The following is a 20,648-nucleotide window of genomic DNA, read 5'->3' as shown; positions in this document are numbered from 1 at the left end:
CTATGTGTCAAAATTCTTAAATCCTATTCGTCACTTTTGCTTAGGTGGCGAGTAAATTTTTTAATTCTAAAATAAATTATTAATCTAATTTTTCATTGGTTGAAATAATACCTTTTCTTATGTGGTGCGTCAAGTGCTCCCGAAAAATGCCTATTTTATTTATATATATTAGATTATATTTTTAAATATCAAAATATAATTTTTAGTTTTTTAAATAATATAAATCCTAATATCTAAAGATAATTTTTTAGTTTTGTAACAAATAAAAATGATAAAATTTAATGTTCTTAAATAATTAAAATCCTAATAAATTACTATTCGTCGTTTTTACCTACGTGGCAAAAATTTAAAATTTCATTCGTCACTTTTGTTTAGGTGGCGAGTGATTTTTTTAATTCCAAAATAAAATAGAAATCTAATTTTTAATTGGTCGAAAATATACCTTTTCTTATGTGGCGCTCCCAATGGTCTCCAAAAATGCCTACTTTATTTATATATATTAGATTAATTTTTGTATACATATTCCATATTAATGTAGTATCTATTATAATGAATATAAAAAGATTTCAAAAAAAAATTTAAAAAAGTTTTGGCAACTATAAACCCAAAAATATATTCTTAAAATAATTTATAACGTATTTTTCAACAAGAAAAAAGATTGCTTGGATTTTTTAACTACTTTTGTTTTAGTTGTGTATTTGAAACTCATGCAAATACAAATCAACTTATCATATACTTTTATTATTTCTCGACTAATATATGATTATAATTCTTATCAATCAAAAATATATAACTACATATAGTTATAGGTTATCGTGCATGGCACGTGATCTAACCTAGTACTATATACTAAAAGACACACCAGCGATGACACGTGTCATCTCCTGGTGTGTCCTTAGTTATTTATTTTGCTTTTGTTTTTTAGAAAAAATATTTTAATTTAGGAAACAAATCATTTACAAAAATCATATTTTTTTTGTACATATTCCATATTAACACGTAAAAATTATTATATTTAAATTAAAAGATTTATTCACAAATCTTTCTAAAACAAATTGGGCAATACATGCCAAAAATCAATATTTTTAAATAATTGGTGACCTATTTTACAATAAAACAAAATATTGCTCGGGTTTTTTTTGCCTACTTTTGTTTTAGTTGTGTATTGGAAGCTACAATTAAAATTGCAAATACCAAATTAACGTATCAATAATCTAAACTATATATAAAGATCACCGTGTATGACACTGGATCTAACCTAGTATATGTAAATAATCTATATCTATACTTAGTATTTAAAAACAAAAACCACAAATCTATACTAAGCCACATGCCACCATAATCACTCATATGTCATATGTCACATGTCACCTAACTTAATCCTTTCTTTTTAAATTCCCATTTTAATATAAAAACAAAATATATAAATAATGTTTGAGTCTTTAATCTTTATGCATTCTAAAACTTACAAATTTAAGTAAGAAAATTGAGTGTTTTATATTTAATATAATAAGTTAAAGTTAAACTAATTAGTGTTCATTACATTAACAATAAAATAGTCTTTTCATCTCCTAAACTTAAATACGAGTATAACTTAAACCAATGTGTCATTTCATACCCTACCATATCTATGTATATATACCTAACTAAGGCCCTGTTTGATTCACCTTAATTTTGCTGAACTGAAATTATTTTTGTTGAACTGAAATTATTTTTACCGAACTGAACTTAATTTTACTGAACTGAACTTATTTTTACTGAACTGAAATTATTTTTACTGATTTTCTATTATAATTCTTTTTTAAGAAAACTGAATTTTACCGAACTAAACTTATTTTTACTGAACTGAACTTAATTTTACTAAACTGAAATTAATTTTACTGAACTGAACTTATTTTTACTGAACTGAAATTATTTTTACTTAATATTATTTTTTTAAGGTGAAGAGAACAGGGCCTAAATTCAACAACACCACCAACACTTTTCAAGAAAAATAACATAAGTAACAACCCGTGCATCGAACGGGTCAAAAGACTAGTTAAGTTGAATCAATAAACCAGTCAAACCTTATTTTTTTTTGTTAATAACCATGCGACATCCATACATATGATAATACGAAGTACGAGTAATTATTATTTAGCTAGCTAATTAATTACGTGGTGCATACAAACAACTAATAAAAGCATATTAATCTTAAAAAGTGATAGCCTTTGGGGTGGGGGAAATTTCACCTAGAATAATTAAGCTTCTAATATAAGTTTTCAATCTAGCTCGTCATGGACTAATCAAACAAAATCTCATAGGCTAAGTTAGTTGTAGGTTTATTTGTGTGTAAGTATGTATGTTTTACACCTTAATTAATCAATTAACCTATACTAAAAGCGAACCTAAGATGACATTTGTCACGATGTCATTAATAATTTTCCCTCCTTTTTGCACTTTCCTTTTTTTTTCTTTTTTTTTTACCAAATTTTAATGACTTCCATTTTATAAGCTACAATAATACTTATTTCTATTTTGACAACATATCTAATCCAATCATATTCAATTAATATTTTTTTTTTAACATATATTCTATATACTATTAATCTTTTAGTTACACGTATACAAACATAGATTAAAAATAAGGTATTAAATATATCATTGTCCAAGATTATTATAATATTAAGGAGTATCAATTTTTTCCTCCAAGCTCCAACATTAATCATTTGACATTAATCGTTATGCAATGTGATTATTAAAATTAAAATAAAAACCGCTGCTACTCACTATAAATACATTTTTAAAAAGTTGATTATGGAATACTAATTATCCTAAACCGGTCAAAGTGTGTCAACAAAAATATAAGGACAAATGTATATTAGTTCGTATACGGGTACTAACCTCTTTTTTTTTTCCCTTTTTTTTTTTGAAGATATATACGAGTACTAACCTAAGCTTATATTCTCGTTTTCTTATATAAAACCTAATAGCTTCTAAACTTCTATTAATAAATTATTTTTTTTAAAATTCAAAACAATAACCTTTACGCATTTGGTATAAATTAAAATTCAAGTTATTTTGTCACATATTTTTTTTGGATAAATTGTTAAATTAACAACCATTCTTTATTCCCCTCAAAAATAAAAATAATAAATAAATAAAAACCATTCTTTATAATTTTTGTTGTAAAGTTTAATTATAAACGTGCATGGCACGGCACTTAACCTAGTCAATCTATAAGAGTAATTAACTTACAAAAGTAACATGTGATTAACTTTCAAATTAAGTAATCATGAAAGAATAGAAAAACCAAGATTAATTTAGAAAATTAATACAAAATTCATGGAGTTATAAATAAACACAAATAATAAAAGTGTGAAAATATGAAAGTAATATCATGAGAACGATAAGTTTGAGAAGTCAAATTCTAACTTTCATGATGAATTAAAAATATGGTCCCCATAAATTTAGGCCATTAGATTTACATTCAACCCCTATTTCCATCCCAAATCTCACTCAAAATAAATCACTTTCACTCATAATTCAATGCTGACAAATTATCACGTGCTTTGGCCATCAGAAAGTTCAATTCTACAAAGACAACCCAACAAATTATATCAAACATACTTTTATAAAATATATTGTCTATATATTATATAGCAAAATATGGAACATAGGAAATTCGGAATATAATGTAATAATAAGGGGTCTGGTCAATTTTTGTTCAATTCTTTGATTCTTTCACTCTCAATCAATTTTAATTTTCCTCGTGTCTATGGGAATTTGTAAAGTAATCTATTCACCCGGAAATAATAGGCTCGTATACTTTGTCGAGATGTCTAGAATAACTAATCTCAATTTCTAAAAGAGAAATCAATCAATTACAATCTGTTATTTAGTATATTTAACATAGTAAAAAAAAAAAAAAAAGTAATAGAGGTAAGCACCTTACATGTGTACCCTTGTAAAGATTAGGAGAATGTGATAATTAATTGTGGGACGGAAAATATTAGATACAATAGTCGATAGATATATACAAGTATATATACAAGTATAAATACAAGTATAAAGAAAAAAAAAAAAAGAAGAAAGAAGAAATTCTTTCAAAAAATAAAATAAAGAAGAAATAAAAGCAAAGGTGTTTACTGCTTCTTTTTTTTTTTTTTTTAAAAAAAAAAAAAAAAAAAATGTTTTCATTCCTGTTATATTTGACTGTTTCAATTGATCAAACATGTTTAATTTGCACGTTATGTTTGTAAATCGGTCATATTGAAGCATTATTCAAAGTTAATATTTAAAGTAGTGATAAATTTACAATTGAATTATGACTGAACAATGAAACATTAAAATTGACCTTACTTCATTCAAACTATAATAGAAAGTTGTCTAAGTTGATCTATTTCTACTTGAACACGTACGGAACAAGTAGAATTTATTAAGTAAAATTAATTTAGTGGATAATTAATTTGTGTTACATTATATTATTCTTCCATATATATATGATTACACAATATGGTATAGTTTTCAATTCTATAGCTATCTTTGAAAATTCAATTCTTCAACACAATAAGGAATAGCTAGCTAGTGCCTAAATGCATGCATGGCGTGGAATCGTGGATTGTTTGCTATATTGCCTATACATGGAGTAATTATTTACTTAATTAACCAAGTAAACTATAGTACATAATTACGTGATATATTTAATTTGCAAAGAAAGATATACCCTTGCGTTTTTGCCAACAAATGTGAAAGTTATGAAATGTAATAGGACGTGTTCTTTAAATTATTTTTTTAAAGTTGGAGTGCATATAATTGTTCCATTGACGATTTGGAGAGTAGTCAACAAAAGAGACTCCTTCATTTTTGTGTTTGTATAATATTAATATTCAAATTATTTATGGTGAATATAATATTATTATTTTTATAGACTAGCTTATAAGGTTATAGCAATTGGTACTATAGTTAGTAGTTAGGCCACCAAACCTCCAACTTAAACACCCTTCTATGATTGTTGAAATTTACTTGAATGTATAATTAAGTTTGAACTTTCTAATTCATAGTGCCCTCTTTAAATTAAACCCTATAACTTGATTAGTCTCTTTGGTTAGGCTTTCATGAGCTATTTGCCTTTTGAAAGGTCTTTAATGACGATTTCTTACCATATGACATCTATTTTATGTAAATTTTTCCCTTCTTATGCAACCAAATCATGAAACGATATAGATTCATGGTAAGACAAAGATTTTGTATATTGATTTTTATGTTCAACTTATTTTGACCCAAATTTAGTAAGATCAACATTACAGTAGTGATCCTAATGTAAGGTCAGAAAATATACCATCCAATGTATGGTCACCTAAATTAGACGCAAAAATAGACTTGATATTGTATACGTATATTTTGTTGTTAAAATGGAATCTAAGACCACTAAACAACACAAAATCATGCATGATGTCATAATTTCAAGAACCTTAGATTAATAAAATTCAGTAATATAACTTTGTTGAACGGATCACATATGATCTTTATACAAAGTCATATATGATTCTATCATTTATACACTGAACTAATGCTATCCAAAATTTCATGACTAATAGAGTAATAGCATCTTTCCATTCTCGGCCTCTTGATTGGGTTGTGGGTAAAGACAGCGGCGCTAGGCCGCTAGGACAATGTTGGCCCGAGGCATTGCATGATAAAGACTGCGGCGCTAGGCCGCTAGGACAATGTTGTGTGTGTCAAATTGTGGAAAGTGACTTCCTAGTTCCCAAATTTAGTTAGAAAACCATGTAAACATTGTAAGATAAACATGTAGCTAGGCTCAAGCCTAGGCCAAGGGCGTCTTTTGAAAGACTGTAATAATTTAAGTGTTTAGCACATAGCTAGTGGTCTGTATAAGATTGGACATCTCAAAACATCAAGTGGCCACTAGTCACAACCCAAAGTTATATCCGAAAATTATTGTACTCATCCAGGTATATTTTTATTGTGATTGATCTGAATTAATGAAACATAAATTCTACGCACTCATGGAAAACACATATGAATGAAACATATAGCAAAATATGAAGAAGAAACAAAGGATTACATATCACATATAGGAAAGCAAAGTAAGTACAAACTTGGGCAATAACCCAAAAAATAACAAAGGAACTTAAAAAAAAGAAGAAAAAAAAAAGAAAAGAAAAGAAAAGGCATTTTTAATTGGCCATTTGATTGTCCTATGTAAACCTTGTAAATGCAAATCCATCCCCTTAACAAAACCAAATAGGGAAGGGAAAAAAAGGATGAAGAATATCAAGAGATAATCAAAATTAAAAGGAAAGGAAAAAAAAAAAAAAAAAAAAAAGGGGTAAAATAACTGTACATAAAAAGGAAGATAACAAATAAACAACTTCCTAGTATAGTAGCAGTATAGTATACTAGTCAATATTAGTATGTTTCTAAGATTCTTCCTTAATTTTTTTTTTCCAAAAAGTCAGCTCACCAATACTACACCAACCTCACCTCACATCACTTTCCTCAATTGCTTCTACACTTAGCTTGATCATGCTTTGTGTTAATCTGATCCTAATGTTAAAAATGGAAACTGTCCATGCTTCGGTTCTCGCTCGACGACGATCCGCCACCGGTTCCGGTTCCAGTTCCAGTTCCGGTCAATCCCATGTTCATGTTAATGTTGCTACTGTGATCATGTGTTGTAAAATTTTCTCCCATTCTTTGCATGAACATAATGTTGTTATTGTTGTTGTTAGATGAAATGGAGTATTGTAGTGGGCTTAATACTTGTTGTTGTTGCTGTTGTTGTAATTGGGCCATTGGGTTATGAAGCCCATACCCACGGCCCATTCCATTCCCAAACATTTGTGGGCCCGGCCCGGGGATGTCGAAGTTGCTGCTCGGGCCGCCTGTGAACTGTTGCACCATGGCGCGGAAGTTGGAGGTGTCGGTGTTGAGGAGTGTGGTTGGGGTTCGCCGGGATGCTCGAGTCCGCTTGCGAGCGGGCTTGGAGACCCGGCTCTGAGTCGGGCCTAGTTGGGCCGGGCCCGATGGAGCCGGGCTGGTGGTAGGGCTCATGTTGGTTGAGACTACCGTGGCATCGGATACCCGGCCCGGGAAGAAGAGGTCGGCGGAGGTGGTTGTGGTGGCGTAAGGTGTTTGGGACGCGGCCGAGGGGTTACTTTGGTGGAAGTGTAGCCAGTCACTTGTGCTAGTCATGCTGCTTGAATAAAGGGCAAAAAAAGATTGGCAATAAAGAAAGGAATGAAGTTGGGAAAGGAGATTAGGAGAAGCAAAGAAGTAGATGATGGGGTGTATTTATTTGTGGAGAGTCACCTATAATTGGTCAAAGTCAGAAATATTAGGTGATCTTGACAATGACCCAAATGTCTTATTCAACTTATGTTTCATAGTTTTTGCCTCTTAATAAGAAATTTAAGTGTTTATGTGTAACAATAACACTTTTAAAGGAAAGGATGACTACAAAAGTACAATTTAGCATGTGATGGAATTTTTTAAAATTTGTTACGGGGTACTAATAATACAATTTTCTCATTTGTTACATTTTTATTGTTAAATGTCTCTAAAAATTATTCCTATATTTAATATTTGCAACTTCTTGCATCAAAAATAATATTTGCACTTTCTAAATCGTCAAATTAGCACACTTAGGCTCTTAGCTTCAAAACATCTGAAGCGATTTTAAATTAAAACATGCATCACACATTCACACTCTATGGATACATAATTTGGCCATACAATTTTAATCTTAACAAGCTACAAGTTGAATTTTGTAGTCTAACCTACTTTGTAGTAATGCTTTTGTTTGTTAAATAACAGTAGGTAATGCTTTTGTTGTCTAATTCTAAATTTGAAGTGAAATTTTTATACATCGCACCGAAATTAGCTAAGGTAATATATATATATATATATATATATATATATATATATATATATATATATATATATATATATATATATATATATATATATATATATATATATATCTTTGATAATTTTTACTTATTAAAGTAAAAAAGTGCATGGTTAAAGATACAAAAATAGATAAAGTTAATTAAAAAAAAAAAACAATAGGAAATTAGGAATGGAGGCAGTGTATTATCTTTGTTTCTAGAATGTCTGTAAAAAAGAACTCCCCAATTTCACCGTTATTTCCAGGAAACAACGGTTTAATGGATGACGTCATGCTTTTACTGCGGATGACGTAATCTCTTACCCTGTCATATTCTCTTCTACTTGTTCCTCAATCCTCAGTGGGTTTTTAACATAATCCATAGACCATGTAGTTGCATAGTGTATCTATAATCTATCCATTGACCAATAATGGCTAATGAGTAGTCCACCAGCATCAATATTAAATCCAACTAACACGATCCATCGGTAAAATTTGGTTATCAATAATGTATTTGGAATTGCTATTGCTCGAAAGAATTACCGATCAAATCTCGTCTATAATATAGTCATTATTTTATGCGTTAGTAGTACTCTATATAAGTTTCTAAAAAAACAAAAATAAATGTTCATTTTATCTTAATTGTGACAAATACGGACGTATAAGAACAAGATCAAGATTGAGTATGAAAAGGGTTCAATTTAATATGACAATCAAAGAGAAATTACTTGGGATCATCTTTTTTGACAACGTCAAAATAAACATATAATCATCTATCTACCATATGTCCATATTTGAAGAAGATCCATCTTTCAAAAGTTAATAGCTGAAATTATAAAACAATTAGGCTATATACCAAAAGCTTTAGTCCACATAAACAGTACATTCCTGCAAGATCAATTTGCTGGAGTTTGGGGAGGTAGTTAGAGATGGTTATATACTTAGCGTATCACTGTTATATTTTGTGTATATTGATGAGATATTTCTCAGTTACTTATGTTGCGATCTTGAAGAAAATTTTACTTTTAAGAAACTCGACCTAGCTCTAAACTCAAGTAGTGAAATAGTTACAATTCATTTGTCATGCCTATTATGCCTGGAAGTATTGTGCTCTTGTTTGGAGTTGCATCAACATTGCTTTTGCCTATGTTATAAAGGAGGAAAAATCTAAATTTGAAAGTGAAAAGCAGTAGAAAATTTCTAATTGTGAAAACAAGTTGTGCTATAATTTGCAACTGACAGTAACTAGTGCTGCACAAGCAGGGAGCCAGGGAATGGAGGTATGGGAAAAAGTAAATGAGCCACTATGACAGGGATGGAACCAACATCCTCGAGGCTAAGATGGACCGGTGTGCGTATTCGCTTCAGTACTGCTAGTTTGCACAGAAGCCGGCATGTATGCAGGAGACCCCGGGGGAAGGGAGTGGGGGAAAAAGTTTGTTTTAAAAACGTTTAATGCTACTGTATGAAAAACTGGTGTGAATAAAAAGGTTCAAGTTAATTTTGAAACCATACGATTTGTTGTTACAAAGAGGCAATACTAGCCGAGGCAAATCTCATCCAAGCACACCCTTTTACCATCAGGCAGTATTTCAAAGGGTTTTTCATCCCACGATGTCGTACTGAATGCCTTTGCCCCATTTATTACTGCCTTAATTTTTGCTATATATTTGTGTTTTTTGAACAATGGAAACTTCTGACCTAATTAATCACAGCAAAATTTGCAAATTACCCAGAGATTCAATTGAAGAAATAGAGAGTATAAGATGATACCTTTAGGGAAGAACTGAAGTGGGTAGTTGATGAATTGGCGGGAAATGGAAGAGGAGCCATTCAAAAGTTGCTGCCATTTTTGGGGGTTTAAGATTAGGAATAGGATCATTAGGATGGATCATGTATCTTTTTATTCTTTTGGACTTTTGGGTTACAAAATGTAAAGTTGGCTCAGTTTTAGCAAAACATAACACCGTTAAAGTAAAACTAACGGCAAGGGTACTGTACAGTTACTAACTGTACCATGGGGTTACAGTGTAGAATTTCTCAAAAGGGTGGGCACACCTTAGAAAACCCGATACTACAGGGTAATTATGTAGAAAAACCCAAAAAGAAAATATTAGGGATAAAGTAATATTAAATACACCGATTTGGCGTGCTTTTGTCATGAATTCCCAACTTAATTTTATATTAGGAAGTATATTAAATGCTTATATATAGCCCTAAGGTAAGAGCTACATATATCATTACCCTATATTACCTATATTAAAAGACAATCCTAAATCCTAATAACGTCCATGTGTCAATGATCAAATTAAAATGTTATTATATGCTAAATTAAATATGCTCAACGATCAAATTATGTTCATTAATTACCTCCATTTGCTCAATTTCAGTACAATTAAAATCTGTTTAATAACCAAAAATGAGATTATGTTCATTAATTACCTCAGTTTGCTTTTTGCTAATCATGATCAATTTTGATGTATATCAATTTTGATGAATGAAAAAGATCAACTTAATCATGATCAATTGATGCTCATATAAATATAGATTACTGCATCAATTTGCTCAAATTAACAACTAATATTGATAAATTCACAAAAAAATTGCTGAGATTGATCTTCGATTGTTTGTATTGGAGTTGGTATTGGAGTTGCAATCAATTATGCATTTATGCCATTATTGCTGTGAATTTTCGAGTAAATTGTCTGCAAATTTATGAAGAACAAAATTATGAAATTGAGTGTCGAAATTAGGAAGAAGAAAGGAAGCTCCGGGTATCATGTGTAAGAGACATGCTTTTTTGTGAATTTACCAAAATGCCCCTGGGGTACCTAGAGGAAGGTACACCCAGGTGTACAGAATAGGAGTTGTGAACATAGAACCTTTACAAGATTGTTCGGATAAAGAAAAGGGAAGGAAAAGAAGGGGAGGGAGGAGAAGAGGAGAGGAGAGGAGGGGAGGGGAGAGAAAAATGATGAGTTTTCCTTCCAAATCTCTCCATTGTTGGAGGGATCAATTTCCTACAATTTAATCCTTCCAATTCTCTCCCTTCCTCCCGTTAGTTCTACAAACAAGTGTTTTACCACCAAAATATTAATATGAAGCAAATGACAATATGAACAACAAATTTAATTACAAGTAAATTAAATCATAAAAACATTTATTAATTTTATGTAAATATGTAATAACACGGAACATCGTCTGGGTCCAAAAATTAGTTCATACATTAAAAAAAAAATAAAAAAAATAAAAAAAACTATGTCTATGCTTACTATTGCTTCTGCTATGAATAGAAAATAGCCATCAAGCTAAAATAAATAAATAAAGGCACACTTAATCCCTAAATCTAGTGAAAATTTAGGTGTTGTTTGGTTGCAATGGTAATTTTACTTCCCATAGGAATCTACATCAAATTCCTAGAAATTGTTAAAACTTGTTTGGTTGGCATGAAAGAAGTTGCAAATCATAGGAATTTTAATTTATCTATGGGGACTGGGTAATTAATTTTGTACGGAAGCCATTGTAGGTGATTCCTTGGGGCAAAGTATTTTTAAACTCCTTAATACGCCTTTTTGTAGATTTTCTAACTCTTTCAGGCACCCATAATTTTGAAAAAAATACACCTTTCAGCATGATGGAATTCTCGACTACATAGGTAGCAAACTCAATGTCAATTGGTAATCCCAGAGAGCCAATATGCTCCAATGTCTTCAAGTTTTTTAGAGGACGCCCTTTGCGTTTAACTATATCTCTCCTATAGTCAGTACTCATGTAATATGATAACGAGAACTGCAATGCAAGATGAGAAAAACCACAATCATCATTAAGCAAAACACTACATATAGGATTGAGATCCGTGAAAATGGGTATTTACATGAAAATCCTATCTTTTATGAGAATTGTTGCTTGGGGGAAGGATTTAGTGTGAACAGGTCCATATGTGAAAACTCATACCTACATTAGAACTGATATAAAATTTAGAACATGTGAGTAATTATTTAGAACATACGAGTAAAGATTTAAAACAAGTGAGTAATTATTTAGAATATGTGAGTAATTATTTAGAACATATGAGTACAAATTTAGAAAATCTACTTTATGAAATTTAGAACATGAGTAAAATTTAGAACATTTGATTTAATATTTAGAACATGTTAATAAAAATTTTAAACACTTGGTATAAAATATAGAAAAATGTGAGTAAAAATTTAAAACATTCAAGAAAAAATTTAAAACATATGGCTTTAATTTCTAGAACATATGAATAGATATCATAGACAAACATTTTAAAATTCAAAACATATAAGATTAAATTTTGGAACAAGTTATTTAAAATTTATAACACATAACTTAACTATATATGATTAAAACATGTGAGTATTAGTATACAGCATTTGTTAGAACACCTGAAAAAATATTTAAAACATTAGATTTAAAATTTAGAACATATTAGATATTCTCACATAAAGGAAGGCTATATATATATATATATATATATGTGTGTGTGTGTGTGAAGAACTGAGGGTATCTTGCCTGCATAGTGAGTTTCTCCAAGAATGGAGATGCCTCAATAAAATCAGCCCATCCAAGTAGGCTTTCATTACTGCTGTAACATGGAATTCCATATGTTTGAGGTTTGTCATGCAAGGTGGGTTATTGATCCCCATATTCACCTGCATAAGCAAATGATAATTACAAAATAAAAAAATAAAGCAAACGGAGTAGTATTTATTCACATGGCATCTATTGAAATACCTTGACAAGGTTGCCACCAAATTGGGGATCCAACAGCAAGTCCCAACTTATGAACTTAACATTCGAGAAGCACGTTGAAAGGGAGCTAAGAGCATGGTCCACAATCTCTCCTTGAAACTCACCATTACCGATTGATACCTTAGAAAGCAACGACGAATCTCTAATATGGAGGTCTATAGGCCGCCCATGAAGAGTAAATGACACAAGTTTTGGGGCCCTAATGTCAATGCAAATCAAACGGGGACAATTTGATACCTCTAAATGCTTCAATTGTAGGGATAAATCCGGAAGATTTATATGTGTTAAATAGATTGACCCATTAACAATGCAAAGATCCTCCAGGGCATAACACACACACAGAAGACACTCAATGTCTTTTCCAGATATATTGACATATTTAAGACACAAAGATCTTAAGAAAGCCATATTAGCATGCAGAGCAAGAGATGACATACGACATTCAAGGGGCCAAGTATAGCAATCAATCAAGGAAATACTTCTGTTGTAGAATGGTGTGAAGTCCAATTCAAGGTGTTTGACTTGTTTTGATAATGCAAAAACCACCCATTTATCGATATCAGATTCTAATTTGACATCTAAGTCAAAAATCACCCTTAGCTCATCAATAACAGGACCAAGATGAGCTCCCACGACACTGTTAACCCAACCTGTAAAACCTGATAGACAAGTTCAAATCAATACCTGGTAAGAATAACATAGTAATTTATAAGCGAGCTTATATATCATACATCCAATACAAGAATTTATCAAACCTGATCTTTGTTGGGGAAGTAGGAGTTTATCATTTTCAATTGTAGAAGGATCAACTTTGAAGAACAAGACAGGTAAACATCGCCACAAGTAATACCATGTGCGTGAAACAACACTAATTTTTCCAGCTTCCTTCATTGTTAAAAGGGACATGATTGCCATCAAAACATCACGTGGCAACTGACTCAATCGATCATTCGTATCAATGAACTCACAGCCTTTTGCTTCAGAACACTGAAGTAATTAATTATCATCGGTATAACGTAAATTAGCGTGACAAATTTTGTAGCAAATTCAAGCAATAGAGTATATTAATAATGGACAAAAATAAATAATACACCAACCTGATGCTTGCAAGATTTTAGTATAGGCCATGTCGTTTTCTCCATATTGATCACAAAATACAAACTACAAGGTTCAACAATACCAATCAAATACTTATTTAAATCCAAAAATCACTCAATTATATCCGGGAAAACTTTTGTATACACCCGGTTTTCAGTAATTTACTGAACATCGGGTACACTTTTGTCAGATTTAGTGTCACCTTTGTCATATTTAGTGTCACTTTTGTCAAATTTATCAATGCAGCATAAATAACTTTTATATATGTCAGGATAACTTTTGTGCGTTTTAGTGTAACTTTTGCACATTTTATTGTCACTTTATGCCGGATGTTCATTAATTTACTTAACATCCGTTTTATTTAAAAGTTTGTCTTATATCTGGGGCAAGGATTTACAGAGAAAAAGAGGGCGCTAAGCAACAAAGATAGCACCTTTAACAAGCAAATTTTGATTCAATTATCAAATTAAGCTCGAAAAATCACAGAATTTTAAGAGGGGAGTACGATATCGGAGTTCCATCCTAACTTTAAAGACAAATTAGATTCAATTATCAAATTAGGCTCGAAAAATCACATGATTTTAGGGGAAAAAGTCCAATATCTTAGTTCCATAATTTGATTCAATTATCAACCTAGCTCATAATTTTCTTCTCTAGAATCGCGACTTCCAGAACCTTACTAAGTTCAATAATCCGAACCCCAATTAAATTAAATTATCGTAAAACACTAGATTAATATTCAATAATACGAACCCCAATTAAAATAAAATTAAATCATCGTAAAACCCTAGATTGTCAAATTGATATTGAATTATTACATAAATAACAACATCATACCTCAAAAGCGGTTTCTATGGAGGATAGAAATACCAGATGACGTAAATTGCGCTTCAATTGGAAGTTGAAACAAAGAGAACGGAAGAGAGAGGAGGTGTTTTTTTTTTTTTTTTGCAGGTTTTACCAGGTATTTAGCTGTTGATCGGACTATTATCATTGTGTTAACATGTGGAATTGGAACTATAACTGCTGATGATTTTCTCTGTAATAAGTAATTGTCATTTTTGTCCCGTTTAGTTGCATATGAGAATTAAATACCTATAGAAAGTTACAATAAATGGAAAGTTTTATTGCCAAGAAAATACTAACGGCTTGTTTGGTTAACGCAAGAAAATACTAACGGCTTGTTTGGTTAACATAGGAATTTAATTCCTATGTTAATTTATATTTCATGGGAATTTATTTCCTTCAAAAAATTTCTTAAAAATGGTATTAAGTTGTTTGGTTGTCATAAGGGAATTTGAAATTCATGGGAATTTTGAGTGACCAAGGGGGAAGTAAGTAATTAACTTCTCATGTTTTATGGGATAATTAAATTTCCATGAAATTTCAATTCTTCCATTTTCACTTTTTGAGCTCGTTTGGTAGAATATAGGAATTGCAAATTCCTTGAAAGATTGATTTCCCATGAAATTGAACTTCTGATTGGAACTAAGCTGAACTGAATTTATTTACTGAACTGAGCTGGAGTGAACTAAACTGATTGGAACTAAACTAAACTGAATTGAATTGAACTGAATATTTTATGAGAGAAGAAAATTAGGAAATGAAGTGAACCAAACTAATTGGAGCTGAAATGTACTGAAAATAAGCTGAAGAGAACAAGTCCTAAGTGTAAAGTTTATTATAAGAGTAATTAACATTTTGGGATAACCTGAATCTACCGATCGTAATTCAACACAAATAGGATTTGTTTACCGAAGTCAAAGAGCACCATCAGTTTCAACTCTTTACTCAAAAAGAAGTTCATAAGCAATGTATAAATGGAGGGAAAAAAATTACAAACACAAAAGGTAGGTAGATAGAACCTGCCTATAGATTGATTCAACATTAAAGATTTAGATTGATTTAACATGTTTAATGACTTAATGTTTTTATTCGTAATAATTTTTTTTGCCTATTGGTTTAAGGATTTTTTTGTCAAGTATTTTTGCTCATTTTATAAAACCTTTTTTTTTTTTTTTTTTTTTAAAATGAAGTATTTTTGCTTAAGTAATAGTGGAAGTATATATATACTACGTATATGTATATTTCAAAATAAATGCACCAACTTGAATATATGCCAACACACAATTTGACTAATAACATTTTTATTTGTTAATAAGCAGAAATTTAATATCAAAAAATTATTTAGACGATTCCAATAATCATCCACTTGAATAATTTTTTTTTTTTTTTCATATATAAATCACTCACACTGGTTAAAATTGTTCTGTGAATTATGCTAAAATCAAACATCAAACTAACATCTATTTAATTTTTTTTTTGAGGGAAATAGATGAAGTAATCTATGATTAAATAATAATACACACAATAGTATTTAAAATCATAATACAATTAAAAAATTTCGGTTCCCCCAAAACATTTCTCTCTCTTCCACGCAATTCAGAAACTTCTCTCTAGAATCCAATATTCCATAAAATTCTCTCTAGAATCTGATTCTCTCTGTTCAAGAACCACCCTTCAATGGCTAACTCATCGGATCACCCTCTCTCACCACCGCACCACCCGGATGACCCTATTCCGGCACCGGATCAACCACCTCACCACCCGGATGACCCTCTTCCGGCACCGGACCATCCTCTCCAACCACCGCACCACCCGGTTGACCCTCTTCCGGCACCGGAACCTGACCACCCGGTTAAGCCTCTTCCGGCACCGCACCAACTAATGAGGCAGGGTTATCTTAGTAATTATGTCAAGAGAATCAAATTAGTTATTGCCAGCTTCTTTGTGCCAGCTGCTTAGTTTGTTAAGGGTCTGAATTATTCCTAAAAGAGAATCTTAGCCGTTATTCTCTGCTCCTAGTCTTTTTCTCTAAAAGCTTATCTTTGTCTTATTGTATATATTTTGAGTGTTGTGCTCAGCTTTTGGTAATGAGAATAATCGGTCATTTCCTCTGCAAATTGTTTCTGCACATCCCCTTGCATTATACTGTTCTTTTAGTCATTATGGTATCAGAGCAGGTTATGCAACATCGGGATTGATTGACAGCAGAAGATTATTTTTCTCATTTGTTTATCTTCTTTTTCAGCTGTTCTTCTTCTCTGATCTTCTTCTTCTCTCTCTATTCTTTCTTTCCTGTTTTTCTGTTCTGGTCTCAGTATTCTTGCTTTCTCTCTTCTCATGGCAGCTGATCCTAGTAGTGTGTTGTATTTACACCCTAATGATGGTTCTTATTCCATCAGTGTTGCAAAGCTTACTTGCTCTGCTGATTACAGATCCTGGAAACGCTCAATGGAGATAGCTCTCTCAGCTAAAAAGAAAGTTGGCTTTGTTCTTGGCACTGTTCTTCGATCAACTTATGCAGCTGATCCAGTGAAGGCAGATCAATGGGACACCTGCAATGCAATGGTAATCTCCTGGATTCATGCTTGTTTATCAGACACAATTAAAAAATCTGTTTTATTTGTTAACACAGCTAGAGAAACATGGATCCAACTTGAAAAACGTTTCTCTCTGACTAATGGTTCTAGGAAGTATAAATTGAATAAGGATCTGTACAATCTCAAACAGAATGGTAGCTCTATAAATGTCTATTTTACTAGTATGTCTAGTCTTTGGGAAGAAATAGATGCTATGAATTCCTTGCCTGTTGTCACTGAGTCGAATGCTGAGATTAGGTCCTTGTTGAATGCTATTTCTAAGTATCAAGAAGAGCAAAAATTGTTCCAGTTTTTAAATGGCTTAGATGAGCAATTTGCAGCTATGAGAAGCCAGTTGCTTATGCTGACTCCCCTTCCTACTGTTGATTGTGCTTGTTCTATGTTGCAACAAGAGGAGAGTCAGAGAGAGGTGTTTCTCTCTTCTCAGCCTGATTCAGATGTTTCAGCTATGTACAGCAGAAACTCGGGATATTCTGGATATCCTAGAAATTCTGGAAATCCTTCTTCTCAGGCTTCCAATGCTGGTGATTCAAGGTCTTCTAGTTGCTCAGTATGTGGTGTTAGGGGTCACACACGAGATAGATGCTGGAAGGTTGTAGGTTACCCCAACTGGCACCACAAGTCGAAAACAGACACTGTGCAGCACAGACCACAGGATCAAAAGTGGAGCAAGCCAACTCCTAAACTGGTTGTTGTTGCTCACACACCTGGTTTGCTTGCTGCTCCAAGCACTGGGAATGTTACTCTTACTCAGCAGTAATTTCAACAGCTGCTAAAACAACTTCCCTTGCCTGTGAAGGGAAATGACACAGATGATGAATTGGACCAAAGTTTTTCGGGCATGGTATCATGTAACACAGCTGATGTTAGCTCTAGTGAGTGGATTGTTGACTCAGGAGCCTCGGATCATATGACTTCCTCTCTGCAATCTGTCACAAACCCCAGAATATGTCAACAATCTCTTACAATTAATCTCCCCACAGGTGCAAAATCTCAGGTCTCTCATATTGGAACTGTTGAGCTCCCTAATTCTCTTTCTTTGAAGAATGTGTTGGTTGTGCCAAATTTTAGGCATAATCTTCTATCAGTTCATAAATTGATGAAGGACTCACAGTGTGAAGTGTCTTTCAGCAACACTCACTGTATTATCAGTGATACTCTTTCAAATAAGGTGATAGGCATTGGACAGGCTAGAAATGGATTGTACTATCTTTCACCTTCTTCCTTTAGAAATGATCTTGTCTCTCAGTGTCCTGTATATGTGCAAACATGCTTAACTGCTCACTCTGATTCTGCTGAAGTGTCCTTTGCAGTCTGGCACCATAGACTTGGGCATGCTTCTTTGGGCAAGCTCAAGCATATTCAGTGTGTTAACAAAACAATCACTGAGAACAGTCAAGTGTGTGTCACATGTCCAATGGCAAAATTCGCCAAACTGCCATTTGACCTGAGTTCTTCTAGAGCCTCTCAACCATTTGAGCTGATTCATATGGACATATGGGGACCCTACAAGGTGTGTACAAGGGGGAAGTACAAATACTTCTTGACAATTGTTGATGATTACTCCAGAACTACTTGGATCTATCTTTTGCAGCAGAAATCAGAATCTCTTTCTAAGCTCAGGGAATTTTCTAAATATGCTGAAACACATTTCAATCTGAAAATTAAGTTTTTGAGATCAGATAATGCTCTAGAATTTCATGATAAATTCTGTCAAGAATTTTTTGCAGATCTTGGAATCATACATCAAACATCTTGTGTGGACAGACCACAGCAAAATGCCAGAGTAGAAAGAAAACATAGGCATATCCTTGAAATTGCTAGAGCTATAAGGTTTCAGGCAGGGTTGTCTTTGTCATACTGGGGAGAGTGTGTAATGACTGCTGTGCATTTTATAAATAGGCTACCTACTCCTGTTCTGAAAAATAAAACTCCATTTGAGGTGCTATACAACACTGTTCCAGATTACTCACATCTCAGGGTCTTTGGCTGTCTTGCCTTTGCAGCTAATCCTAATAGCAACTCTGATAAGTTTCAGCCTAGGGGAATACCATGTGTGTTCTTGGGCTACCCTGCAACTCAGAAGGGCTATAGGCTCCTTGATATACAGAATAAAAAAATCTTTGTCTCAAGAGATGTCATTTTCAATGAAACAGTCTTTCCTTTTCAAATGTCCTCTCTTGAACATTATATGAAACCAGTACCACTAGTTCTCTCAAATAAAGAGAATTTTGATACTTCACATATGGATGATATTTCTGAACTCAGTTCTGGTAATGACATCTCAGATATCTCAAATCCATCCACTCCCTCTCATACTCATCCTTCCTCTCCTGTCTCTCCCTCTACTTCTTCTCCTCCCACTTCTCCACACACTCAAAATTCTGTTCCTATTCCTCAGTCACTTGATAATGATAATCAAGTCAGACAAAGTACAAGAATCTCTAAACCACCTTTTTGGGTTAAGGATTACATTCAACCCAAGAAAAAATCTGATCTGCAAATTTCTAATCTTGCAACTCAGGAAATTTCTCATGAGTTTCATTGTTTCATGACTTGTCTTGACAAAACTCAGAATCCTATCCTGTATAAAGATGCTGTAACTAGCTTTGATTGGGTTTGTGCTATGAACAAAGAACTTGAGCAGTGTGAAAAAAATGGAACTTGGGTTGTTACTACTCTCTCTGCAGGCAAAAGAGTGATAGGATGCAAGTGGATTTATAAAACAAAATATAAATCCAATGGAGAAATTGAGAAACACAAAGCTAGAATTGTGGTTTTGGGATGCAGGCAACAGTTTGGTCTGGACTATGGTGAGACTTTTGCACCTGTTGCTAAAATGACAACTGTCAGGACTTTGCTTGCTGTAGCTGCTATGAAAAATTGGTTTACATCTCAAATGGATGTAACCAATGCTTTTCTGCATGGAGAGTTGACTGAAGATCTGTACATGTCACTTCCTCAAGGGTACACTGGTCTTGGCTCTAGAATCAGTGTTGATCCTCAAGGGCAAACACCAATCAAACACTCTCATTTGGTCTGCAAACTCACTAAATCCCTATATGGCTTGAAGCAGGCCCTAGACAATGGTTTGTGAAGTTGTCTTCCTCACTTGAATCTTTTGGATACAAACAATCAAAATCTGATTACAGTCTTTTCACCAATTCTAAAGGCAAGTCCTTTACTGCTGTTTTAATTTATGTTGATGATCTCCTTATCACTGGCAATGACAGCACAGAAATAAGTGCATTGAAAGCATTTCTCTCCTCTCATTTTAATATGAAGGATTTAGGAGCTTTAAGATACTTCCTGGGTCTAGAAATAGATCACACTGATCATGGAATTTTTCTGTCCCAGAAGAAATATGTCACTGACTTGCTGAAAGAACAGGGATTACTCAATGCTAAACCTCTCAAGCTTCCCATTGATGCTCATCTTCA

The 20,648-nt window shown here is 32.5% G+C and overlaps 1 protein-coding gene and 1 pseudogene across 2 annotated transcripts; both read right to left on the bottom strand.

The window, feature by feature from the left end:
* Positions 1-6,362: 6,362 nt before the first annotated feature.
* Positions 6,363-7,249, bottom strand: LOC145625217 (uncharacterized). Its single transcript, XM_081678291.1, has one exon. The coding sequence runs from the start codon at positions 7,198-7,200 to the stop codon at positions 6,559-6,561; it is 642 nt and encodes a 213-aa protein (XP_081534417.1). The 5' UTR covers positions 7,201-7,249; the 3' UTR covers positions 6,363-6,558.
* Positions 7,250-11,043: 3,794 nt separating this feature from the next.
* LOC145625210 (FBD-associated F-box protein At5g60610-like) lies at positions 11,044-14,797 on the bottom strand (annotated as a pseudogene). Its single transcript, XR_014110490.1, has 6 exons — positions 14,603-14,797; positions 13,765-13,828; positions 13,423-13,654; positions 12,650-13,326; positions 12,428-12,567; positions 11,044-11,683 (listed from the first exon to the last, which is right to left on the bottom strand). The product of XR_014110490.1 is annotated as an FBD-associated F-box protein At5g60610-like (transcript).
* Positions 14,798-20,648: the final 5,851 nt, after the last annotated feature.

The sequence above is a fragment of the Chenopodium album genome, chromosome 1 (assembly GCF_948465745.1).
Source record: "Chenopodium album chromosome 1, dcCheAlbu1.1, whole genome shotgun sequence".
NCBI classification, from domain to species: Eukaryota; Viridiplantae; Streptophyta; class Magnoliopsida; order Caryophyllales; family Amaranthaceae; genus Chenopodium; species Chenopodium album.
Note: the sequence above shows the minus strand (reverse complement) of the source record. Positions and strands in the feature narration are given on the sequence as shown.